Source organism: Chiloscyllium plagiosum, unplaced genomic scaffold (assembly GCF_037043375.1).
Source record: "Chiloscyllium plagiosum isolate Xiang-an unplaced genomic scaffold, Cpla_swu_hap1 HiC_scaffold_13, whole genome shotgun sequence".
NCBI lineage: Eukaryota > Metazoa > Chordata > Chondrichthyes > Orectolobiformes > Hemiscylliidae > Chiloscyllium > Chiloscyllium plagiosum.
This window is the reverse complement of record NW_028270151.1, coordinates 48,611,114-48,638,306: the sequence shown is the minus strand read 5'-3', so window position 1 is coordinate 48,638,306 and position 27,193 is coordinate 48,611,114. Positions and strand designations below refer to the sequence as shown.

General features: G+C 38.7%; 2 protein-coding genes across 2 annotated transcripts in view; one reads left to right on the top strand and one right to left on the bottom strand.

The window, feature by feature from the left end:
- actl6a (actin like 6A) overlaps positions 1-19,177 on the top strand; it is a 26,862-nt gene extending 7,685 nt beyond the window's left edge. The window contains exons 4-14 of the mRNA XM_043702236.2: positions 217-317; positions 1,326-1,423; positions 5,115-5,209; positions 5,567-5,673; positions 9,428-9,517; positions 10,840-10,901; positions 11,017-11,131; positions 13,263-13,343; positions 14,485-14,580; positions 15,699-15,785; positions 16,755-19,177. Of these exons, the coding sequence (XP_043558171.1) occupies positions 217-317; positions 1,326-1,423; positions 5,115-5,209; positions 5,567-5,673; positions 9,428-9,517; positions 10,840-10,901; positions 11,017-11,131; positions 13,263-13,343; positions 14,485-14,580; positions 15,699-15,785; positions 16,755-16,835 (1,013 nt within the window). The 3' untranslated portion in view covers positions 16,836-19,177. The remainder of the gene's footprint in view (positions 1-216; positions 318-1,325; positions 1,424-5,114; positions 5,210-5,566; positions 5,674-9,427; positions 9,518-10,839; positions 10,902-11,016; positions 11,132-13,262; positions 13,344-14,484; positions 14,581-15,698; positions 15,786-16,754) is intronic.
- mrpl47 (mitochondrial ribosomal protein L47) lies at positions 17,062-27,193 on the bottom strand. Its single transcript, XM_043702237.2, has 7 exons — positions 27,110-27,193; positions 23,032-23,177; positions 22,615-22,675; positions 22,310-22,406; positions 21,891-22,021; positions 18,955-19,050; positions 17,062-17,533 (listed from the first exon to the last, which is right to left on the bottom strand). The coding sequence occupies exons 1-7, from the start codon at positions 27,166-27,168 to the stop codon at positions 17,425-17,427; spliced, it is 699 nt and encodes a 232-aa protein (XP_043558172.1). The 5' UTR covers positions 27,169-27,193; the 3' UTR covers positions 17,062-17,424.

Sequence of the window (27,193 nt, the reverse complement as noted above, 5' to 3'; positions counted from 1 at the left end):
CATTCTGTTATTTTGAATTTATTAATCTTTAAATTCCAAGCATTTTTGTTAATTTTTACAACTGCACACTTAATTTGTAAAGTATTCATAATCTGATCTATGAATCTATGTACTTATAATATTTTTAGCTTGCACCTGTAAGATTGATTGAAGGTAAATTTATTTTTAAAATTGTTATACAACTGAAAACATGTTAACTTCTTTTTGTATTTATAGTTGAAGACTGGGACAGTTTTCAAGCAATTCTAGATCACACATACAAGAATCACATAAAATCTGAAGCTGGTCTACATCCTGTTTTGATGTCAGAGGCCCCAGTGAGTTTTTGATTGCCGTACAAAATGTTTTTGTTTCTGTGTTTTCGATTTGTGTAGCATAATATCTAACATTTCAAATGTTTCTGGATAAAAATATCACTGAAGTTTGTATGAATTTGTATTTTGGTATGGTCATTTCTGTGGTAGGATGGAAGTCCTGCATGGTGGCTCAGTGGTTAGCACTATTGGCACACAACTCCAGGGCCCTGGGTTTGATTCCAGCCTCAGGTGACTGTTTTGTTTGTGTGGAGTTTGTATTTCACCCTGTGTCTGCATGGGTTTCCTCCGGGTGCTGCAGTTTCCTCCCACAGTCCAAAGATGTGTAGATGAATTGGCCATGCTAAATTGCCCATAGTATTCAGGGATGTGTAGGTTAGGTGCATTAGTCATGGGAAATGTAAGTAATAGGGTAGGGGAATGGGTCTGGGTGTGATGCACTTGAAGGTCGATGTGGACTTGTTGGGCCAAATGGCTTGTTTCCACAGTGTCGCGATTCTATATAATTCTATTCTTTTTATTTTTGCATGTTGTCTTGAATTCAAGTGTATAAGACCAAGGCAAAGTTTACTTTGGGAGAGGGAAAGGAAAATGATGGATTACTCATGTGGCCATGTACCTCTGAGCAGTTGGCTTAAGTGATGCTGGCTGAAGTTGAGGTCTGCCAACTACACTGAGAGACTTAATACCTGACAGAGGAAAAGCACTGTTAGTTTGTTTAAAACAGTTAGTTGCCTCTGTGTATTCTTCTTAGTATCTCACCATTTGTTGAATTTATCCACTAAGTGACTGCAAATACAAGACTTAATGATCTTCACTCCAAAAATTAATTTTACGCACCCAGTTTCAGATTTTAATATTTTCACTGCACAAATTTACAGAATTGGCATTTTTGGGCAAATTACTTATTTTGTAAAATCTTTTGTTTCTTTATCCATTTAATCTGTGCATTGTTTGTAGTGTATATGTTTTAGCCAGTAATTATTTGACGTTTTTCTGTTGCATTCACAGTGGAATACAAGGGCAAAGAGGGAGCGGCTTACTGAGTTGATGTTTGAACATTATAATATTCCAGCTTTTTTCCTGTGTAAAACAGCTGTGCTCACAGCGTATCCTTTACTGAATCCATTTTTCCACTGCATACTTGGTACTGAAATCGATTTGGTTTACTCCTTCTGCTTGGAATTCTGCATTGTTGGAAAACTTTTGTTAGCTGTTTTCAGTCACTTTTTAAGTAACACAACCTTGTTAAATATCACATTTTAGTCTCCATGTAAGGTCATCACTATAATTTAGATGAAGCACCCTGTACCCATGCAGAGCTTTGGAACACTTTGTTAGAATGCCAAGATCAATGCCTGCCTGCCAGGGAACCTTCTCTAGATGAACTGTTACAATTACAGTCTGGATATATGATGCTTATTAATCCATAATTATATTAAAAGTAAGACAGGTGAGTTAAGGGCATGGATTGATGCATGGAATTGTGATGTTGTTTCCATCCCAAAGACATGGTTGAGGGAAAGGCAGGACTAATAACTCCACATTCTTTGATATCAATCTCCAGGGAGGATAGGTGAGGGTATGGGAGAAGACTGGTGTGTATTATAAATTAGAGAGTCAGTTACTGCAGTAAAGAGGGATGAAATCGTTAAATGAGGCATTGGAAAGAGTTTGAGATGGATCACCCACTCAACACTTCTGGCTGAAGATAATGGGTGCAAGTTGTAGAGGATGGGCTACTTATGGGATTGTCTTCACTTCCAGTGAGCTGTATAATTGTCAACCACCATTCACAACTGAATGTAGCAGGACCATAGAGCTTGGGTTTGATCCGTAATCTTGTATTTATAGCTTCACTAGTTCATGGCTCATTTTTAGGTATGTCTGATGCTCTACCTGGCATGTTTTCCTGTATACTTCATTAAACCCAGGTTGATCTCTTAAATCAATGTTAAAATTGTGTGGAATGTTTGCTGGGATTTGAGCTTATAGGTTGTGGTAGAATGCAACTCAGCTGTTGCCCACAAACCTCATAGATGCCTGGTTATAAGATGCTGGATCTGTTCAAAATTTATTCTATTTAGTACAGTAGTAGTGGCACACAACATGCTCTGGGTTATCTTTCATGCAAAGAGAGTACTTGTGGGGATGTTCTATATGGTAGCTGCTTCTGATGACTGTTTTGGACAGGTGTGTCTGATGAGTAAATATAGTGAGGACAAAGTCAAGTATATTTCTCCCTCCTATTCCCTAACCACCTACCGCAGATGTAAGCTTGCAGGTGTGTCCTTTCCTGACTAAGCTGGCTGAATCCTACTAGGGGCTGCTGCCAAAATAGACTTGATGGACATTGAAGTTCCCCAACCAGAGTGCATTTTGTGCCCAAAGCACCCTCTGTGCTTCCTCCAAGTGGCGTGGAGATTTAATGACTTGTCAACTGAAAGTGGTAATCAGTAAGAGGCTTTCTTTCCTTCTTTGACCTGATGCCGCAAGATTTAATGGTGCCTGGAGTTAACATTGAGGACTCTTGAAACAACTTCCTCTCAACTGTATACTGCCATGCCATCACATCTGGATTGGTCCTGCCAGTGGGATAGGACTTAACCAGAGATGGTGATCTGGAATATTGTTTGTAATGTATTCAGTGAGTATAGCTGTTGCTCAACTAGTCTTGGGGTAGCCCTTCAAGTTTTGGCACAGATATTGGTGAGGAGCACTTTTCAGGGTTGACAGGGCTATGTTTGCCATTTTCTATTCTGGTGCCTAGGTCAATGCCATGTGGTCTGTTAATTTCATTCTTTTGTTTCAACATCATAGAAGTTAAACACAACTGAATTTCCTGCTAAGCTGTTTCAGGCACCAGTTGAGTCAACCACACTGCTGTGGGTCTGAAATAACTTAAAGGCCAGACTAGGTAACAATGGCAGATTTCCTTTCCTAAAGAATATTATTGAACCAGGTGGATTTTTGAGACTGTTGATAGTGGTTACATGGTCACCATGTGGCTAGCCTTTAATTTCTGATCAATTTTTTTTGCTAGGCCTTTGAGGAGGGGGGGGGTCAACTAAGTTAATCTTGAAGCAAAACCTGTGGAATCTTACAGAAAGTAAATTTCTCAAAATGGAACCTTAAAGTGATGACTACCAGGATAATGAAAATGCTTGAATGCATTTTTTAAAAAAGAAAACTATCTGTCACCGATAACTGTCACCACAAATAATAAAAATGTGGATACCACTCCTCCGTACCTCTCCTTTATGCCCTGAAGGACCTTTGTGCCATCTTCAGTTTACTAAAGACAACAGGGACGATAAAGATGGGGTCTTGTAAGTACATAGATCTGTGGGCAGAAAATCAATTGTTGACAAGGGGTAACTGTGGATAATAACCTTTATTACAATGAAATTTCATTTTGTTTCCAACTTAATATCTCTTCAAATGGAAGGATCAGTAATAGGTAGGTGTATTATCTAGGAATTAGCAACATTTTAATTTATAATCAAAATGGTTTTGTCTTCGCATCTTTTGTTGGAGTAGTATTTTGCAAAAGTGATTGACATCTGGTGTCTCATTGAAGTGCCTATATCTTATTGAATGTGGAAAGTTTCAAGCAATTTGAATGAAGATTGATGGTAAACTGATGTTTAACTTGATCAATGGTGAATGTTCCTTTATATTCCTCCCTCTCCAAATTAATGCCAGGAGACCAAACCAGTTATGGAACTTGGCTGTTGTTTCGGTTGAGATAAGTTGGCTTACACCAGATCAGTGATTAGATGTGGAGCTGTACTGGATTTAAATGTTTCAGTATCTCCCCATGGCGTGCAGTTAATCACTAACGCATGAGAATTGCTGCTTGTATTTGTTTTGATAATATTGTTTAGATTTTTAATGAAAATACCAGCTATTTTAAGTTTGCAGTGTAGGATGGTGTGGTGTAAAATTCCAAGCAGTGGAATGTGGTGAAACGGTTAAAAATTATGTCCCAATACATGTGTGAATCTAACCGGAATGGAGGTGTTGCTTAGTCCCGTGTGAATCTTCTTATCTGTATGTAACCAGAATGGAATGTGTTTTTTAGCCTTGCTCTGCTGTTCACATGAATGTTTATATCTGGAAAAGAGTATATCAGCTGGAAAAGTCTCCAGTTCGGTGAGTCTGCTCCGGGGTTACGTTTAACCGCCGAGCGTGGGTTGTTGGCAACCGCTCTACGAGAACTGACGGCTCCCAGTTCCGGTAACATGTAGAGTGAGTATAAGCCAGACCCGGGAGTCTGCTCCGGGGTTACGTTTAACCGCCGAGCGTGGGTTGTTGGCAACCGCTCTACGAGAACTGACGGCTCCCAGTTCCGGTAACATGTAGAGTGAGTATAAGCCAGACCCGGGAGTCTGCTCCGGGGTTACGTTTAACCGCCGAGCGTGGGTTGTTGGCAACCGCTCTACGAGAACTGACGGCTCCCAGTTCCGGTAACATGTAGAGTGAGTATAAGCCAGACCCGGGAGTCTGCTCCGGGGTTACGTTTAACCGCCGAGCGTGGGTTGTTGGCAACCGCTCTACGAGAACTGACGGCTCCCAGTTCCGGTAACATGTAGAGTGAGTATAAGCCAGACCCGCTGTACCTGGTTGTGGCGACGCTGCGGGGAATAAAAAGCTGAAGCATATTCTAGCAGACTCGCCTCTTGGTCGTTTGTTCTGTGTCAGACTACTCTCCTACGAACCTGACCTTGAGAATTTTTTAAAACAGATGGTTTGACTTTACGCATCAGTTACATAATTTCCCTTCACATTTTGTGTCAGATTTGCAAATGGCCGCTCCACAGGCTTGGTGTTAGATAGTGGAGCCACGCACACCACGGCTATTCCAGTACATGACGGATATGTTCTTCAACAAAGTAAGAAAAAATGTACACCCTGAAATTGAAATGCAGCTGAATGGTTGTTAATTGACTAATTTCAAGAAACTTTTCAGCAAGAAGTAGATTTTAAAATAACTTTTTAAAAACCTGTTCTCTTTTGCTCCTACGTATTCTCTTGCGTGCTCTGAGTTATCAGATTACTTATTCCTTGTACAATTCTATCTGCTCAGTTTGGTTTTGTTCCTCTTTGCTGCTTTATCTGAAACCTTAAATCATAAGACTGTTTTAAAACAATCTTAATGTGTGCTTTTATGTGCATGATATTCTATGGAAAACAAATGTTGACTTTCTCTTTATATCTAATCAAAGTATTTTTGTTCTCTGACATTTTAGGCATTGTTAAGTCACCACTTGCAGGAGACTTCATCTCCATGCAGTGCAGGGAACTATTTCAAGAATTAAATGTGGAAATAATCCCACCTTATATGATTGCATCAAAGGTAAGGAAAAACCAAAGGATTTTTAAAAAAAGTTTATAACCAGTGGAGTTTATAGTTGGAACACATTAATGTTTGAAACAATTATTCTCTTTGTCTATTTGGAGTGCCAGATGAAAATAAATTAGAAATACACGTGTTTTATTTTTCAGTTTGTGAAAATCCTGTATGCTCGTTTCAAATTATGATTTAGCATAAATATTCTACGTCCTTTTACTTAGTGAAGATCCTGCTGCTTTCTACAACTAGTGCGAGCACGTGAGTTTAATACTTCTCCCAAGATGCAGGTCTTTTTATTCACACTAAACAAGTGTGATTTGTCAGTGTGTAATTAATAAAATTCAGAACTCCATTGGACACTTAATGACCACGACCGAACCTATTGTTTGGACTGATGGAGGAGTGGACCAGGGTGTGATAGGTGGAATGGTCCATGTGAAATGTTAACTTTTCGAGAGAGGGGAATGATGTGCTTGGTGAGTCGTATTTTACTGGAGCTGGTGGAAATGGTAGAGTATGATCTTTTGAGTGCAAAGATTGGTGGGGTGGAAGGTGAGGACAAGGGGAAGCCTGCCGTTCTGGGAGAGAACAAAAGTGCAGGGAGAGAACAAAAGTGCAGGAAGTGATTTTTGATACTGTTGAGGGCACTATCGACCAAGATGGACGGCCTTGGTTGAGGACAAGAAATGAGTCCAAGGCATTTTGGGGGGGGAGAATGAGCATCATCAGAACAGATGCAATGGCGACTGAGAAATTGGGATAATGGAATGGGGTCCTTGTCGGAAGCAGGATGTGAAGAAGTCAAGGCAGTTATAGGAGTCAGTAGGTAGGCTTGAAATGGATATTAATGGAGAGCCTGTGTCCAGAAATTGAGTTGGTATTGAGATGAACCACAAAGGTGAGAACAAAGTGGAAATTGGAAGTAAATTCAAGGTGAATTTTTCCAATTCTGGGTGAGAGTTGGAAGCTGCACCATTAAAATTATTAATGTACTGATGAAAGTGCTGTGGGAGGGGGCCTGGAACTCTGTTTTGAGTAGGACTAGTGGGAGTGGACATGTGGCGAAGTGTGCAAATCCTCTACATGTTGGAAAAATTCTGCCTGTTGTAGGGTAGTGGCAATACTGCAAGCTGGATGAACAGCTAATTTTTCATGTCTGCACATATTAGTCCTTATTGGCTTTAAAATCTATTTTTGATAAAGGCGAAACTTTGTGAGGAGGGCATAATAAAAATAAAAGAAAATTTCAAGCCAATAAGATGATCACTGATGATTTCTTTTTAAAATACACATTACTTACAATTGGGAGAATGCGTACATTCATCACATAACTAGAAATGTGTAGTAATACTCCAATGCTTGTTCAGGAAAAAGCTTTCCCTAGTTTAATACAAGTTTATGACTGAGAAAATATAACATTTCATTTCCTTGCTGCACTGTTCTCAATTGATGCAGCAATTTAGTGACTGGAGTACTGGACATTACAATTTAGTGACTGGACATTAGACAGTTATGTGATGAATGTACGCATTCTCCCAATTGTAAGTAATGTGTATTTTAAAAAGAAATCATCAGTGATCATCTTATTGGCTTGAAATTTTCTTTTATTTTTATTATGCATCTCCTAACAAAGTTTCGCCTTTATCAAAAATAGATTTTAAAGCTATTGGGGGGGACAAAAAAGTTCATCAAGCAATAAAAAGACATTAGACTGAATTTTACCACATGTCGGAAAGCAGGGAGCCCTGAGCTTAATGGATGGCTAGCCTGTCCCCATCTTGCCTATCTGTGATCAGTCTCCGATATTATGATGGATGTGTATGGTTCCTTGCAACCAGCCCACCTTTGGACTTGAGGTTCCTGATTGTATGATTAAATGCCACTTATTCTTTTTGTCTCTGCTGTGTGGTTGGGGTAGGCAGGAAGGCGGACAGCTTGCACCACATGGGCTGCTATTGTGCAGGGAGTGGGGCAAGTAATTTTGGGTTTCCTTGTGTCCAATGGAGGCACACTTTTCAGTTACACATCCCCTTAAGCCTGTTTTCCCCAATGCCTCTTTCATTATTACATTCTTCCTGGTCTGAAACCCTTTCCTTGTTGATTGAATGACAATGTTTTCTGTTGTCTGTCTGTCCTGTGGCTGAAACTGCCTCTGTTGGTTGTATTAAAAACTAACGTCTTTCATTTTTTTCCTTGAAGGTTAGAATCAGGAAGCTTTGCTACAGAGAAATTATTCTTAATTTTTTCTTTTGTACAGTCTGAATTAACTGAAGACTTATTAATTCATTAATCTCCATCACTCAGTGAGCCCATTGTTGATCTTCTACTTCAGCGTCATTTTCCTGTTCTATTCCCATATCCTTTCATGTCACTATATTGAGGAATGTAGTGAAAGTACAATAACATAACGCTGGAAGGTCAGCTTTGTTCTAGGCGAATGACCAAGCAATCTCAAGGGGCAAAATAGTCTACTAATGCACCTCTTCACAATGCTGACCTGCCAAAAGTCTTTTGTTTTGCTGTTTTGTGGCCAAGTCATTGTGAGTAATATGACCTCAAGATATCCATGTCTAGAATAAATTGAAGGTTATTAGCAATGTTTGAAGCTTTTTAATGGACTTCTCTTGGGGTAGAGAACAAATATAGTCATTTTATTGGCTGAGCATAGATTTCCTTTTTGCCAAAGCACTTTAAATACCTTAATGTAAATGATATATAGTACCTAATTCTGCTTTTCACCTGCTTAAAGGAACTTCCCAAAGGTATCTTATTTCTTCTGTTATCTAAAAAAGAGATTTTACAGATTTTGCATAAGGAGTCTTGCCTTTTTACTTGATTATAAATGAACAAGCTATTTTTGTTCTATGGTTTCAAAATTGATCTTCCACTACAGCAGTCAGAAGTTTGTATGCAATTCAAATTCAGATACTTACTTTATTCCTCATAACAGCAATATGGAAAATTGAACATGCACACACTAGATTTTATTTGTTCAACTTTAATTAGCTATATTATTTAGTGATTTGTTTTTAAAAATTTGTGCCTTAGTAAATATAAAATTAGTATTCCTACATTTTGAGTCAATACTTTGGTTTTCAAAACCATGGATATATGCAATGCAGAATGAAATTATTTGTCCATAGACCTATACTGGTTTTATGTGGTATGTAGAACTGAATTAATTAAGAAGTAAGGTAGTCATCTTTGTGGTGAAATTGTGTTTCCTGCAGCATATCTGATTTGTGCACCACTTTGTAACTCCATAGATCACTGTTTTCCAGTTTTCTCCTTTTATTTTCTGAAGATAATGTTAACAAATGATAGCTGGTCCATGGTCTAGTCCTAAATGTACAACTTGCAGCAAAGATCAGTAAATGACACCAAGAGTGGGAATCCTGGATGACTTTAAGTATCTTTGGTCTATGTTACTGAAATGTACTCCAGTCACTAAATTGCTGCATCAATTGAGAACAGTGCAGCAAGGAAATGAAATGTTATATTTTCTCAGTCATAAACTTGTATTAAACTAGGGAAAGCTTTTTCCTGAACAAGCATTGGAGTATTACTACACATTTCTAGTTATGTGATGAATGTACGCATTCTCCCAATTGTAAGTAATGTGTATTTTAAAAAGAAATCATCAGTGATCATCTTATTGGCTTGAAATTTTCTTTTATTTTTATTATGCATCTAAAATTGAAACTGCAGTGAAAAATAGAAATAAGTAATATTTAATTTTCTATTGCTGTTCTCTTAGGAATCAGTGCGTGAGGGATCACCTCCTAATTGGAAGAAGAAAGAGAAACTACCTCAGGTCACACGATCCTGGCACAACTACATGTGCAATGTAAGTAATAACAACCATGTCCATAGGATGTAGCAAATGAGAAACATTTTCTTAAGTTATCTCTAAAGTATTGAATTTTGAATTCAATTGATTTAAATATAAGCAATCACCCTGTCATGTTCGCTCAATGTGAGTTGGACTACCTGCTATCTTGTATGAAACATCCATTTAGTTTCATGAATAACATTTATTTTTGAGATATTAATGTCCAAAATAAGAGTAGAAAAATTTGTAGGTTGGTGTTAGACTTGCGAGCACCAGTAGTTGAAGTTGAGTGACCTTGTGATTGATAATCCTGAGGGTATTTCTGCATTTTTGGAAGCTTGTCATCGAGTCATAGAGATGTACAGCATGGAAACAGACCCTTCAGTCCAACCTGTATGCCGGCCAGATATCCCAACCCAATCTAGTCCCAGCAGCCAGCCCACATCCCTCCAAATCCTTCCTATTCATATACCCTTCCAGATGCCCCTTAAATGTTGTAATTGTACTAGCCTCCACCATTTCCTCCAGCAGCTCATTCCATACACGTACCACCCTCTGCGTGAATACATTGCCCCTTGGGTCTGTTATATCTTTTCCCCCCTCACCCTAAACCTATGCCCTCTAGTTCTGGACTCCCTCACCCCAGGGAAAAGGCTTTGTCTATTTATCCTATTCATTGTCTTTGGATAAAAGAGTGAAGAGGATGGGAATCACTTGGGTTGAAGGAATGAAAATGAGTTCAGGATTATCATATACTAAAGAATGGATTTCCTTCAGACGTCAACAATGGTGCAAAGTCTTTGGCTCGCTACCAGAGGGTTGATTTTGGCTCTGGTAGTGGAGAGGAATGTGATAATTCTTGAGTGATTTCCTAGCAATGATCCGTAGAGTCTTACAAATGTAAGTGCACCATTGATAACGCCCTTGGATGCAGTGGCAGTGATACCGCTCTTAAATTTCTCCCAAATCAATGCTGAGGAAAGTCTTCCAATACATCCTGCAAATGCTCAAGTTGAGGCTTTTGTCAGTGGGTTTGGGATCCGATTAAGGTGCTTGAAAGTTGCATTTGGGCCCGGTTACCCACTGGCAGGACGTAGCAGTTGTGGGAAAGGGATGGGGAGCATTCCACATCAGGTTAGAGACTCATCCTAAGAAGGATTTGAAGACAGAGAATAATGTTGCCAATCGAAGGTTGGCAACCAATTCCCACATTAGAATTGAGTAATGAAATTGAAAAGGTAAGGCTGGTCATGACAGTCAATGTGTAATTTTTTTTCAGTTCCTGTAACTTTCTAAAATAGTTTTGCATAATTATTTATGGGATTATAAATTTGCAGGAAGTGATTCAGGATTTCCAAGCTTCAGTGCTCCAGGTGTCTGATTCTTCATATGATGAACAGTAAGTGGCAGAAAGCTGAACAATTAAGTCAATTCCTTCAGGATTTCAGTATTGTAATTTGGGTTTCTTTTGTGTGGTGAAAGTATGGTATTCTCTCCCTTTTTTGTCTCCACAGAGTGGCTGCCCAAATGCCCAGCGTTCATTATGAATTTCCTAATGGCTATAACTGTGATTTTGGTGCTGAACGACTAAGAATTCCAGAAGGCTTGTTTGATCCTTCCAATGTCAAGGTACTGAACTGAGTGGAAAGAGAAAGAAACTTTTTGTGAAGAGCTTCAGTGGATTTAATTTGATCAGACAAAACCACAGTAATTTAAAATATGCTGTTAGTGGATTAGTTTGATTCTAGAATTGAATGTTTTAAAATCGGTTGTGGGTAAGGAACTGGCCTTGCCTGTTGGCCATGATGCAATCTTCAATTGCAAACTCCATAAATACTTATCTTTTTAATTATGTGTCTTTCTCTTTTTTAATTAGTTACACTTATTCTCAGTCAAATCTATAATTCTAACCAAATACTGCAATTGTAACTAGTTTCTGCATGTCTCCTTGTAGCAAAAGTCACAGGTTTGTATTCAGAAAGCAAGTAGGGGCAAGAGGTCTAAGTGTCCAATCTGGCTGTTGGCCCATGATGGTGACAATTTGAGTTAAAGTTTCAAGAGTCCATTATCAGCATTTCCCTAAGCAGTTTGGTATAGACAGGGGACTGTGAGCACTACTCTTTGCATACTGAGTCTTTGATTGAAACCATAGATATATCAGAATCCCTACAGTGTGGAAACAGGCCAGTTGGCCCAACCAATCCACACTGACCTTCTGAAGATTAACCCCTCTGACCCATTCCCCCACGCTATTACTCTAGATTTACCCCTGATCAATGCACCTAACCTACACACCCCTGAACACTATGGGCAATTTAGCATGGCCAGTTCATTCTCCCTACACATCTTTGGATTGTGGAAGGAAACCGGAGCATCTGGAGGAAACCCACACAGACACTGAGAGAATGTGCAAACTCCACACAGTCGCTCAAGGCTGGAATTGAACCTTGGGTCCCTTCGAGCAGTCACATCCCCAAAGACATTTTAAGACCTCACTGACATTGTTCATCTGGAATGTGTATCTCATGTTGACCTCCTGCTAAATATCCCTTGAATGACCTTTTCACAGAGGGACATTACTACTGCTCTACTACCACAGAGCCCTGGCAGTGTTGCTTTTTTTTTTCCTTTTGTATCTGAAAATGTTATCACACAAGTATAGAATTTTCCCATCACCAAATCACTGTGATTTACTTTGCTTTTGACTATTAACAACCACCACCAACCACCCATGCAGAGCCAATTAGAAGTTTAAATGCAAAGCCCTAATTGCAACACAATCTGTCAAAGTGAGGGAGATGTAGGGAGAACAAGAAGGGAGTAAGTCAAAATGGAGTTAGATGGGGAAATAAAACACTGTAGTCTGTGCAGTGCCACCTCTCTCCACAGGCATTGATGGGCACTGAGTGCTCCCTCTCCAAGGACACCTGGACACACACATTACTACAGAAGAGGGGCAGGTAGTTGGCAGTTGTGATCCTGTCCACATTGCGCTGTCTGGGTCTGTTTGTAGCCAGCTTAGCCAGGCCCTGGAGAAGCCCCACAAGGGGGTCCTCCAATCTGCCCACACCCTTGAAAACCAGATGCCCAAAGATCAGGAATGCAACAAGTTTTTCAAATAACTTAAAAAGGGTGTGCAAATGGCCATAATCAATCTAAACACTGATTCCATAGTACCACAAGCAACAGCCAGGTACAGGCCTGTTGCTCCAGCGCCATCCATTTTCATGGCTAGTTGATTCAGCAGGCGAATTCCGGCTTCCAAGACCAATGTCCTGCTCCACCATGGATTTTCTTTGTAATATATTTTGTAATTGGCCTGTTCAGAGATGTTATGACATGTCCCTGGAGCAGGTGGGACTTAAATCCAGTTTTTCTGATTCAGAGGCAGGGACACAACCGTTATGCCACAAGAGTCCTCGCAGCATTGTTTCTTTTTTCTTTATGTATACCCAGAAGTATCATGTAAACTGAGTGACTTTTGCAACACAAAATCACCATGAATTTTTTGGTGTTTTTCTTAAGCTGCTAAACAGCATTGCTTTATTAAAATATAACCTGTTTTTCTAGCCAACCTGTTCAGGGATGACATTGCACACCTCTGGAGCAGGTGGGACTTGAACCAGGATCTCTCAGTCCAAGGGTATCATCATGCCACAGGAGGGCACCCTACAAAATTGGCATCAGTGGGATACTGTCCAACTGAATTAGGAACAGCTGTTCCTCTTCACTTATAATTGATGTATTTCTGTCCTTTTAGGGTTTATCTGGAAACACAATGCTGGGTGTCAGCCACGTAGTGACCACAAGTGTTGGAATGTGTGACATTGATATTAGACCGGTAAGAATTTGAACCCATAGTGACAAAGTTGTAGGGCTTGTCTAAATGTTTTTTTTGCTTTCGGAAAAAGTCTCTTCTAAATCAGAGTGCCAGAAATTTAAAACAGACTATCTGAAAACAAATTTCATTCTCATCTGAAAAGGAAAAAGGAACTTTTAGGTTTTCTAAACAAATGTCTTTGTGTACCCTTCAAAGGATGGTGATGGGTCGAAGAATCTGGCGCTAGAAAAGCACAGCTGGTCAGGCAGCATCCGAGGAGAAGGAAAATAGACATTTCGGGCATAAGCCCTTCATAGGGAATATTCCCAAAATTGTTGATTTTCCTGCTTCTCTGCTGCCTGACTGGCTCTGTTTTTCCAGCACCACACTCTTCGACTCTGATCTGCAGTCCTCACTTTTTCTCAGTGATGGTGATTGACCTGCTTTGTGTTTGAAACTTCTATTCTTTTGATATAACCTAATTTGCATTTATCAATTATAATTAGACTATTAAATTTATTCTAGATCAATTCAGGCACATAGTTAGAATAATCATTAAAATGTTACAACAGGAGTAAGTTTATAATTCTTGCAATTAAATGGCAAAAAGCTAGAAACACCAGAGGCCCAAAGAGACCCAGTGATTAATTAGAGATCTAATTTAAGGCCCAGTGATCATAAAGTGTCATGGACAGGTACAGGGGAAAAAGAATCCAGGAAGGTCAATACAGTGTTTTATATCTAGAAGATTAAAATACATGTTGCTGAAGGTCATACAAAGCAATGGTTAGATGAACTCTGTGTGCTGTAAGCAGTTCTGGGCACCAGCCCTTGCAAAGGATATATTGGCCATGCATTGAATGCAACTCTGACTTACTAGCCTGATTCCTCGATATTAAGGGTTAAATTATCGGCGAGATTGGGGTATTCCTGGAATTTTAAAGAGTAAGGGGATATTTTGTTGAAGTTTTAAACAAAACAGTGAGGCTAAATAAAGGACATCTACCTCCACTGATTAAGTCTAGACCCAGGTCTGTCTTCGGTGAAATTGGACAACAGTTCCGAGTGGATAATAGAACATTCTACCAACCAGCGACTGATATTGGATTTGGGTTTATTCCTAATACTTGTTACTAATTACTGTTTTGGGTGTTTTTCTCAGGGTTTATATGGCAGTGTGATTGCAGCAGGTGGAAACACATTAATACAGAGCTTCACAGACCGTTTGAACAGGGAGCTCTCCCAGAAAACTCCACCTGTGAGTATCCATTTCAAAGAAAGTCTCCAAAGTTAACCTATTAGTTTCTTGCCTAACTTCTATTTAAGACTGATAAGTATGGATTTTCCTTGCTGAAACTGGACTGAGATATTCAAACTTGTAGTATTTTTTAAAAATAATGTCTGAACTTAGTCAGCAGTGAACTAAGTTGCCAGCAATTCATTACACTTATATTTTCCTCAGATTTCCTAAAGGTTTTTGTTACAGAACATGCTATGATTTATAAAATCATTTCTGTGCAAAAGCCTCATCAGGATCTGTGTGTGGTCCTGATATATTTGCTTGCCTTTTTCAATTAGATTGAAAAATCCTTAGTGAAGGGTATAGTTTGAACCAGGCTGTTAGGCAAGTAAATTCAACGTAAATCTGTCTATAGAAAATAAATAGTGGAGAATGAAAGATTGATTTAAGGGTAATTATAGGGATAGTTTTTTAATTTTTAAGAAACATCCAACAAGTTGAATTCTGTTGGAATTAATTTCCAGACTTGGCAAAGTTAGATTTCACTGCCGGAGAGACAGATAATGGTTCAGACCTGCCTAACTTGTTTTGGAGTACTTGGAAGATATGTAGTTATTGCAACCTTTAGTCCCTTAAATAAGTTTAAGTGCTAAATCGCTTGGTGAGATATTGGTGTCAAGTAGCTCCTGGAAGAGCAAATTACTAATTTCCAAGTCAGTATGTCACTATGAGCGGCACAGCGGTTAGCACTGCTGCCTCACAGCACCAGATTCGATTCCAGCCTCCGGCAACTGTCTGTGTGGAGTTTGCACACTCTCCCCGCGTCTGCGTGGGTTTCCTCAGGGTGCTCTGGTTTCCTCCCACAGTACAAAGATGTGCAGGTCAGGTGAATTGGCCATGCTAAATTGCCCAAAGTGTTAGGGGCATTAGTAAGAGGGAAATGGGTCTGGGTGGGTTACTTTTCAGAGGGTTGGTGTGGACTTGTTGGGCCAAAGGGCCTGTTTCCACACTAGGGAATCTAATCTAATCTACTCACATGATCACTAAGTTGCTGGATGATTTTCACTTAATGGTGACTGTTGGTAATCTGTCACTTTTTTTACCTAAAATTTGAGACATTAATTTTACTTTTTCAGAGCATGCGGTTGAAGTTAATGGCCAATAACACCACAGTGGAACGAAGATTTAGCTCCTGGATTGGTGGGTCTATTCTAGCTTCTTTGGTGAGTAAAAATTGTTGGCTCTTGCTTGTCTTATAGTTTTTAAAAATATGTAAAATACTTATCTTTTTTTCCCCTTCCAAACCACTAGACAGCTTGTCTGTCTTTTAATACTGCCATTTCCCTTCCCAATTGCTTGGTGTTTATCCTGAATGCTTGCTGCTGATAGGTTTCTCATGAGCCTAACAGAAGCAAGGACAAACAGCCAGTGCTTGGAGCAACATCTCCTCTCTTCGTCTCCCGTGTATAGAGGTGCATTTCTTAAGCTGTCTCTACACAGATGTATTTTGACTGCTGCATGGATATGGCAGCCCTCAGTCAACATTATTTATCTGTGCTGCTTATTTGACTTTGTTTGGTGCAACTTACTTTGAAAGAGACAACCATTCTCCATTGGCTATATGGTTTATAAGTACATCCTCTGACTAATCTTATGCAAGAATTTTATTGTTTTTTTCTGGTTAAAACCAAGCTTTTCCAGTTGGAGACTTACTGCTCCTTCTGCCATAGTTTTGAGGGCACCAGTGGATGGAAAATTCATGGTGGCTTTATCAGCAATGTCTCCACCACTGTCATGCATAACTGGAATTCCATTGTGATATTTTCTACCCGCATACCTAACCTTTGAAGATTATGGATTTTGGCATTGTTTGTATCTGCTCCTTTTTGAATAAGTTGTTTCTGCTCCCAATTAGCCCTAAGTGTTCTACTTCACACTTTCCCTCAATTGACGACAACTTTTATCTGTCTGACATTGGTTTGTCCATATCCTCAACAGTCTATCTTTGCATAACAAACCTGTCATTTAAATTCTGCCATGTCTATATTTTTATTAACAAAAATATGAGGTTGCAGTGCAAGAAAGTTGTGCACCCCTGTATACTTTCTGGATCTAAAGATTTTTATTGCTAAGATGTGTGAAATAATTGTAAGTTACAATATTTCACTAACAGCTACACTTTTGTTTTGAAGGGTACATTCCAACAAATGTGGATCTCTAAGCAGGAATATGAAGAAGGAGGAAAGCAATGTGTTGAAAGAAAATGTCCTTAAAATTAACCAATATTATGGATCTATCACCTGTGAAGATTTTACACCAGTCTTTACCTTTTTTTGTCACCCTAACTCGGGTTCTCAGGAACAGTGCTGAACCTCTTGTACAAACACTTTTTTTCTCCTCCCTCCATGGGCTTCTTTGTATAGCGGCTAGATAATGTATATTTATAAATGTTTTTAAAAATTGTTCAGCCAATTTTACTGACCAACCAGACCCCCAAAGACCTGTTTACAAACTTCCAAGTTATTATTTGTATTAGATTCAGATTACACTATGTTCAGGCAACACCAAATATTATTACGCTAGTGATATTTTTGTAGTTGGTTATGTTTTTTACACAGTATAAATGAACTGTTTATCTTGTGCCTTTAAATGATAGCAGTTGTTTACATGTCAGCTGAAAGCAAATCTGGAGGTACGGCAGAATAAACATACTTGTGATAGTCCTTAATTACCCCTAACTGCTGTTTAAAGATTTTTCAATTCCCTGTGCACTTCACATCATACTCACATGGACTTAATATTTAAATTGAGTCAGTTGTGTAACAATTTAATTTTTTATTTACAGGTTTTTTCAGTGCAAGATTAACTTGATGCAGACCGATGTTGGAATTTTTCCTTTAGTACTTTCTCTTCCTCCATTTTTGCCTTTCTTGCATTGTTGATTTTACGTAGGTGCTTCTCAATACGTCGCCTAGCAGAAATAAAAAAAAAAATTGGCAGTTAATTCATACTCAGCTCTTCCACCACTTCACCTGATTCTGTCAAACTCTGCCAGTGTCCATCCTTGCACCCAAACATGTTTAACCATTTATGTGCTGTCCTACATTGTCTCCAAGTTAACACAGCCTCTTAAATTGTTTTCAACTTCATTGTTTCTCCAGGTCTTCAATGCTAACATTGCGCGTCAATTTCTCCCATGACTAAATCTTTCATCCCTCAAAAGTGCTCCTTTAAAATCTACCTCTAACCAAGGTTTTTTTTTCACTTGCGTTAACATTGCCTTGTGCTTGGCATAAAATTCTATTCTATAGTGCTGGATATTTAACTTCCTTCCTTTATGCTCAAGCTTCATTGTTGATTAATGAGCTAGTTTGCTGTATGAAATAAGTGCAGAGTCTAAACCAGTTCTTCTTCCATTTCAACTGGTGATGATGAGTGTTGAGTGGCAAGTAGTATTATTGTTTATTTGCACTGGCTATTCTAGGATAGAACCTTCTAACCAGACTAACTAACAGGATTTAAACAAGTCTGCATTAGTGGAGATTCAGATTTTATACCTCTAATGACTATTCATTCTTTTTAAATTTTTTAACCCTTTTTAAGCCTTCAATAAAATACTTTAGGCAGTGTAAAACAGCACGGACCACACAAATACTATTTCTTATTCCCAACTAAGTACATCAGTTTCTTGGTTTTCCTTTTTTGTTTTTACATAAAACTTAACAACCTTTACCAATACAGTAATAGATAACTCAGCAATAATTTTTAAAAATTTTTTACAGAAAATGAAGCTGGAGCAAAAGATGGCTATAAACCAAGAATCAAACTTTTCCAATCCTACGAAAGAAAGCATGTTTTAAAAATAAATTCATTCATGGGATATGGGTTGTCATTAGCCAGACCAGCACTTATTATCCATCCTGAACTTCCCAGAGGGCAGTTAAGTGTCACCTACAGTACGGAGTGTAGCTTTCTATCTAAGCCAAACCAGGTGATTTTCTTTCCCTAAAGGGCACCAATGGCTTTTTCTGACCATCTACAATCATTTCAGTGTCATCATGTGACTCCTAATTCCACCATCTACCATGGCAGGATTCAAACTGGGGTCTCTTGATCAATAGTCTAGCAATAATAGCAGTAGGCCATTACCTCTGCTAAAAGCATGCAATAGTGACTCTTGCTCCCATTAAGACTTGTCCTCACATGCATTAAAGATAATACTTCAACATTTCCGCAGTTTAACATACTGTTACAATCATTCAATATAGAAAATACTTGAACCAACACTAATAAAATACCATAAATAAAAGGTTGAAGAAAATAATGGATGATATAACTGCAAATCTTATAAATTCAGCTGAACTGTAAACTGTTGAGATAATGATTCCTTACCTAACAAAAATATCCACAAATGGTAGCGTGTAAAATCGTTTTCTTCTGTATATCTTGTTTAGATACCAAGGAATAGGCCATTCCTTAAATTTGTACCTAGAAAAGAAAAATCTGAAGTAGAAGGCTTAACCCTGATTTAGTAAACTTTTATAGCATCATAAAATCAGACAATATTTATTGGAATGCTACCTTGAATAAACTGCAATGCACTGGATTACATAAGTATGACTTGCATGAGTGAATTCACTTGTATTTAAATAATTGGAAAATGTGTGTGGCAGAGTATTGTATCGTGTCAAGTTAAACTCTCCATTTCAAACTGTTCCACATTTTGTCAATGATTTGACAAATATCAATTATTTTCTATTAGAAATCAAAAACACATGTAGGCATTAAAATTATCTTCTATTCCTAATCATATTTTTGGATAGGAGACTTTTTGTCAAACTCTGGTATTTTAATGTAACTAGAAATAACATTTCTCAATCTTTTCATGTCTTCCTCCAACATGGCAAGTTCACCTCAACTTCCCAATATAATGACTGCCAAATGCAAATCCTGGTGTTATAACAATGAAGTATCTACATTTATACTTGCAATAGCTTTTATCCTTTATCATTTCCAAACCTATGAATGAAAATTTAATGAAGTGCAATATTTAATTGTCTCCATTCTAGAATAACAATCATGTGCAAATGTTCCTCAAACATGGTTGTGAATATCAGGGTAGGTAGCTTAGTTGGTTAGATAGATAGACCGTAATATATCAAGCAATGCAAACCGTTCAATCCCTATTTTAGCTGAGGCAGTTCTTAGGGTCTGCCTTCTCTTTACTTGCACTACAACTGATAACCCCTTCGTAATAAGGATGCTGTGATGAGAACCCAAGTTGCAACTGACAAACCTTACATGTTAATACTTTTCATATGGCTTTCAATCAGCTTGTGACACTAGAACTCATTTTAAAAACTGTTTGGTTTACATGGATTTTCAGCCTTCGAATTTCACTGGACTGAGGGTTTTTGTTTGGCAGCATGTTGAATTCCTCATTGTATTGCAGCTTAAATTCTAATTATCATGCTTTTGAGAAGTTAGTGCAACATCTTTTTCCATGTATGGAGTCAGCTATTAAGAGGGGGCATAGCTTTAAATTAAGGGGTGGTAGGTATAGGACAGATGTTAGGGGTAGATTCTTTACTCAGCGAGTCGTGAGTTCATGGAATGCCCTGCCGGTAGCAGTGGTGGACTCTCCCTCTTTATGGGCATTTAAACGAGCATTGGATAGGCATATGGAGGATAGTGGGCTAGTGTGGGTTAGGTGGGCTTGGATCGGCGCAACATCGAGGGCCAAAGGGCCTGTACTGCGCTGTATTTTTCTATGTTCTATCTGAAAGCTACTTTTGTCTACCCTATATTAGTATCACAAGTCACCCAACTTATTATGAGACTTAAGTAATTTAATTTTAAATTGCTTAGTTTCATATCTTGTCCTCCTGCAGTGTCTAGTCTTCAGCCATTATTTTTGTCTGCTGATCACATTTGGCCAACTAATTCTTTGTTTTTACCTCCCAGGTCTCACCTTCCCTTCTACCATTTTTACTTGCACCACTTGGTTCTCAGCTGGCTTAACACAACATCCAAACTACACTGGTCTTTCTACCCTACTCTTACTCTGTTTAAATGGCTTTGAGGCTTTCCTCCAACATTAGTAATTACTTGTTGCTGGGTGTTGAACTCCCCAGTGCTCCTTTACATTCATGCTTTTAGCCTGATCCCAAACATACCCAAAAGAATGATACGGAAAGAACCAAGAAACTAACTTCTGATTGAAAAAACATTGTCAATCTGACTTAAAGATCGGTTGAGGCCTAAGTGATCTGAACAAAAGGGGATTTTCTGCAATCAAACATTGTGCATTAAATGGATAGTTGTGCATAATGCATTGTAATAATAAATGACTTGTAGTTAGATATTAACTTCAAACTGTTTATGTAGATATTAATTTCATGTACAAGAAGTTAAAGAAAAGTACACAATTATAAAATGCACTTGGGAAAATTGGGTCTAATGGCACTTAGTCAAGAGTGTAGTTCTGGAAAAGAACAGCAGGTCAGGCAGTATCTGAGGAGCAGGAGAAATACCTGAAACATTAATTGTCCTACTCCTTGGATGCTGCCTGATGTGCTGTGCTCTTCCAGCACCACACTCTTGACTCTGTTCTCCAGCACCTGCAGTTCTCACTTTCTTTTAGTGGCAGTTAGGCAGATTATAGACTACAAACCACAGCTGCAAATGAAATATCAAATCCAAGCCACTGAGGCCGTGACGGTTAAGACACAACTAAAATCTCATCAAAACCAGAATATCATTACACAAACTTAATTTTGTGGAATTATATAATTTTAGATACTTCAACTACCAATAGAAGGCCTAGTATCACTTTTTTTAATATTGAAGAATTAGCACCCTGCATAATATTATTTAATATTACACCAATATTTGACTCATTGAATAACACTACCTTAACACCATTTTATTCTGCATTTGCCTTAGTTGTAGTACTCTAGACCAGAAGGTTGTGGGTTTTGGCCTCACTCCAGAACTCTGAACAATGTCAGGAAGTCTATTTGTTTTTATAATTCTTGCACATGAATCGACCATAACACTTCTTTATTTATGTATTAATTACACATGCACCAGATCTAAAGAGATTTTGCTTCTGAATTAAAGAAAGAAATGTCATTTCTAACTTAAAACAATACATAGGTTGATGAAATAACAGTACAAAAGAAGAAAATAGTTCACTTCTAACACTGAAACTATGATAAAGAACTCCAAAATCAGAATAAAAATACCAAGCATTACAAACCAACTTTTATGAAAGATTTATATCTCTGTTAGAATGTATTTCATCGTCATAAACAAATCTTTCTTACCAAAAGTTTCGCCCAAAGATGTCCTTCCTCCAAGCACCAGGTCGGCCTTTCTCTTGCCCAGTCTGCAGCAACCTCAGAGCATCTTCACGTTCTTGAACAATGGAGTCAAGTCTAGCCATAGATCGTTCCATCTATTATTAAAAATTCAGATACTGGTTTCTCTATTTGAAGTGTGTAGTGTACATCTGTTACTATGGTGCACAATACTAATCAACTGGGATGCTTACTGAAGATGCTATTACTTACTGTAATTATTCAAACTGATCAAAATAAGATGGTCGGACAGCAAAGAACGATATCTAAACTAAATTTATGCCACTGCTCTTGAATTCTTGATCAGAAAGTATATTTTTCACACTATCAATATGAATCACACAGAAAATGTTAGGACCAGAACAGGCTTGCAGTTTATTCCTTACTTTCTTTAAGCGCTCTGGACTTGGCATCGGTAATCGTTGTCGCTTTGCTTCTTGTTCCAAAGTCAAAAGCATGTTCTTTTCTTTGAGAAGGATGTACCTGCAAAAGCAACAGTTAATCTTATGAAATACAAAAAAATTAAAGTTCAGGGTCAAGAAAGTTTTTCTCACAAATGTAGAGCATAACTGCAGTATTCTTGAACAAGTTAGAGTACAGGAGGAAGCTATTTGGTCAGTAAATCAGTTTCCACAAAAAAATTATTTTAAATATCAGATTAAAGCATACAACTGAAGTCTGAAAATGATACCAGAGCTTGTGTAAATCTTCATTGCTTTTTAATCGTAGTTGTTTTGCTGTCCAAGGTGCACCTAAAAAGCAAATTCAAAATCATTATTTACACTTTAATCAAGCTCAAACTATCAGATTTTGGATAGGAGAAAAAGTGGGGTCATAGAGTTGTACAGCATGAAAACAGACCTTTCGATCCAACTCGTCCAAGACAATCGGACATCTCAATTTGACCTAGTTCCATTTGGCCCACATCTTTCTAACCCTTCTTATTGATAGAACCCCATCCAGCTGCTAAGAAGTGCACTGTTTGTCTTTATTTAATGTTTCATTTGAAAGAAAACTATCTACAGTAGGAAAATAGTTAAAGATTTCAATAAAACAACACAAAAGTGCTGGAAAGTGTAATTTCAGGAATTTGCAAAAGGCAACTCACCGGATTTTACTGTTGGTTCTCCCCAATTCTTAGAGTCATCAAAGAACTCATTCAGCCCTTGACAGGAAGCAGAAGTATGCAGAGATCTATGCTGTGCAGTCAGGCTTGATCCTAGTTTAATCTTCTGAAACTTGTCCAAGTTTTTCCTTTAATAGCAGGAACATTTTGACAAGTTATGGAAAGCCAGCTTCACTTTGCCACATAAGTTTCATAAGAATGGAATAATCACTACTTGGAGAAAGTGAGGACTGGAGATCAGAATCAAGAGTGTGGTGCTGGAAAAGCACAGCAGGACAGCATCCAAGGAGCATGAGAATTGACGTTTCATCATGAATTCCTGATGAAAGGCTTATGCCTGAAATGTCGATTGTCCTCCTCAGATGCTGCTTGATCTGCTGTGCTTTTCCAGCACCACACTCTTGACAATAACCTCTACTTGCCTGGGTGAGTACAACTCCTAAGCTGTATACAGTCGTGAGGTCAAAATCCCAGAACTCGCTTCTGACAGCACCGTAGGTGTACTTACACCCTAAGGATTCACAATTCAAAAAGGTAGTTCACTATCCATCTTCTAAAGTGCAATTCATGAATTAATGAAGAAAAATTGTTGAAATTTTCCATTTGCTTTGCAGGCTATCATTCCAGATTATGAAAGCTTCTAATGGACATGTGTCATGATGAATAGTTTCATTTCTTTCTGGATTTTACTCCACTGTAAATCATGAATGCTTACTTCGTTTATCTTGAAAGTTTACATTTTAATGGATTATGCAAATTAAAGATGGTTTATTTTAAGGTTATTAAATTTGCTCACACTTGCCTCTTTTTTTTAGGTCTTATAGGTCAGTTATGGTTGCCATACATAATTATTTAAACTTTCTCAAACTCCTCAAAGAACTTAACCTCCCATTAAGATTTACTCGATTGTCAAGGTCTGGGGTGTGGGTATGTCACAACAATTACATCATGATACAATGTATGTAATGACATTACAAATGTGAAGTGCAAACCTTGCAATGCATCAATATCAAGAGGAACTTGACTAATTACAGGTGTAAATCATAGACAAGTTATAGTTATGTAGCAGTTTTAACAGAAATAATCCCTTCATAGATGCCTTACAAAGCACAAAATTGTAAATACAACTTTTTACTGTTCCTGAAATCTCCAGAAATCTGAGTATTTATTTCTAGAACATCTGCAACCAAAAGATTTACCGGATCTGGATGTAGGTTTGCTCGCTGAGCTGGAAGGTTTGTTTTTCAGACGTTTCGTCACCAAAATAAGCAACATCTTCAGTGAGCCTCCAGAAGAAGCACTGGTGGCATGGCCCACTTTCTATTTATGTGTTTAGGTTTCCTTGGATTGGTGATCCCATTTCTGGTGGTGACATCATTTCCTGTTCTTTTTCTCAGGGGTTTGTAAATGGGATCCAAGTCAATGTGTTTGTTGATGCCATGCTTCTAGGAATTCTCATGCGTGTCTCTGTTTGGCTTGTCCTAAGATGCATGTGTTGTCCCAGTCGAAGCAGTATCCTTCCTCATCTGTATGTAAGGATACTAGTGAGAGAGGGTCATGTGTCTTTGTGGCTAGTTGATGTAAAATTAATGATGTACATCTGAAATTGAATCTTCCAGCTCAGCAAGCAAACCTACATCCAAACCTCAAACTGAGCTACAAATCTTCTCAAAATTCACCCTTTACAGGATCGCTATCCCATAAAAATAAGTAACAATGTTTCGACATATACATAAACAGGATATGAAATGAAATAAATTAAATTAGTCCCATGTCCCCGTTTTATGCTATAGTACTTCAACATGTTTCTTCTTCAAGTATATCTAATATTCTGATGTGTTTCTTAATACAGAATTACCACTCTTGGATTGGTAAGAAACACAAGTTCTGATTACTTGACAATCTCACAGGGTTACGTAGCAGAAAATCTAATTGCAGTTAAGAAGCAACGTAAGCAGGCATCCTTAGTCTAGCATGCTGTTGCCTGGAGTTCTCATGGCTGTTCATGTGGTCAAGCTGTCCTTGGCTCATTACTATACTGAGCTGAAAACAATAACACAATATTCCCATCATCCCAAAGTCCAAGCTAAAATTCCATACACTGGGTGCATTACATTGTTTCAAAAGTACTTAATTCTTGTTTCTATTTATGCGTCTAAGAGTCTGTATAACGTGTAGGTGGTTTGACAATCTTTCTGGGTCTTGTGATGGTTAACCTTCACTTGTTTTTTTGGCATGTATATGTCCCATGCACATTGCTACCAGTGTTCATTGTTGCTATGATGATCTTAAGACCATTAGATGTAGGAACAGAAAATTAGGCCATTCAGCCCATTGAGTCTGCTCTGCCATTCAGTCATGGCTGATAAATTTCTCAACCCCATTCTCCAACTTTCTCCTCGTAAGCCTTGATCTCCTTCACACAAGAACACACTCACAGTCATAAACACACAGTAATTTGGGCTCCACAGCCTTCTGTGGCAATCAATTCCATAGATTCACCACTCTCTAGCTGAAGAAGTTTCTCCTTCACCCTATTCTTCCTTTTACTGTAAGGGTGTGTCCTTGGGGCCTAGTCTTTCCTCCCAGAACAAAAATTTTCCCAACAGCCACTCTGTCCAGGCTATTCAGTATTTTGTATGTTTCAATTAGATACCCCCTCAGAATAGAACAACAGTGCAGCACCTGTCCTTCAGCCCTCGATGTTGCACCGACCTGTGGAACCAATCTGAAGCCCATCTAACCTACACTATTCCATTCTCATCCTCATTCCTATCCAATGACCATTTAAATGCCCTTAAACTTGGCAAGTCTATTACTGTTGCAAGCAGGGCGTTCCATGCAACCTACTACTCTGAGTAAAGAAACTCCCTCTGATATCTGTCCTATATCGATCACCCCTCAATTTAAAGCCATGTCCCCTCGTGCTAGCCATCACCACCTGAGGAAAAAAGGCTCTCACTGTCCACACTATCTAACCCTCTGGTTATCTAATGTCTCAATTAAGTCACCTCTCAACCTTCTCTCTCACGAAAACAACCTCAATTCCCTCAGCCTTTCCTCATAAGACCTTCCCTCCATACCAGGCAACATGCTAGTAAATCTCTTCTGAACCCTTTCCAAAGCTTCCACAGCCTCCCTAAAATGCGGTGACCAGAATTGTATGCAATACTCCAAGTGCAGCCGCACCAGAGTTTTGTACAGCTGCAGCTTGACCTCGTGGTTCTGAAACTCAATCCCTCTACCAATAAAAGCTGCATGCCTTCTTAACAAGGAGAAAGTGAGGACTGCAGATGCTGGAGATCAGAGCTGAAAATGTGTTGCTGGAAAAGCGCAGCAGGTCAGGCAGCATCCAAGGAGCAGGAGAATCGACGTTTCGGGCATGAGCCTTCTTAACAACTCTATCAACCTGGGTGGCAACTTTCAGAGGTTGATGTACATGGACACCGAGTTCTCTCTGCTCATCTACATTACCAAGAATCTTACCATTAACCCAGTACTCTTTATTCCTGTTGCTCCTTCTGAAGTAAATCACCTCACATATTTCCTCATTAAACTCCATGTGCCACCTCGCAGCCCAGCTCTGCAACTTATCTATGTCCTTCTGTAGTCTGCAACATCCTCCTGCGCTATCCATAACTCCACCAACCTGAGCTTCACCTGCAAATTTACTAACCCACCCTTCTACGCTCTCATCCAGGTCATTTATAAAAATGACAAACAGATCCTTGCGGTACTCCACTAATAACTGAATTCCAGGATGAACATTTCCCATCAACCATGACCCTCTGTTTTCTTTCAATTACTGATCCAAACCACTATATCACCCTCAGTCCCACGATTCTGTATTTTGTGCAACAGCGTACCGTGGGGGATGTTACTGAAATCCATATACACCACATCAACCACTTTACCCTCATCCACCTGTTTGGTCACCTTCTCAAAAAACTCAATAAAGTTTGTGAAGCACAACCTACCCATCACAAAACCATGTTGACTATCCCTAATCAATATATTCCTCTTTAGTGGGCCGGAGGCCCTCTCTCTCCCTGTTACTCACGGGCCGATCCTGAAGCTCCTGCTCAGCTGCAGACACCAGCTCACGACCCGCGCCGCCATCTTACTCCCAGAATGCACTACGTCA

Coding starts and splice junctions, on each gene's coding strand:
- mrpl47 (XM_043702237.2), bottom strand. CDS start 27,168: ATGGCGGCGCGGGTCGTGAGCTGGTGTCTGCAGCTGAGCAGGAGCTTC. Junction 22,676..23,031: donor AGAACCAACAGTAAAATCCG/GTGAGTTGCCTT, acceptor TTTGCTTTTTAG/GTGCACCTTGGACAGCAAAA. Junction 22,407..22,614: donor GAAGATTTACACAAGCTCTG/GTATCATTTTCA, acceptor TTGCTTTTGCAG/GTACATCCTTCTCAAAGAAA.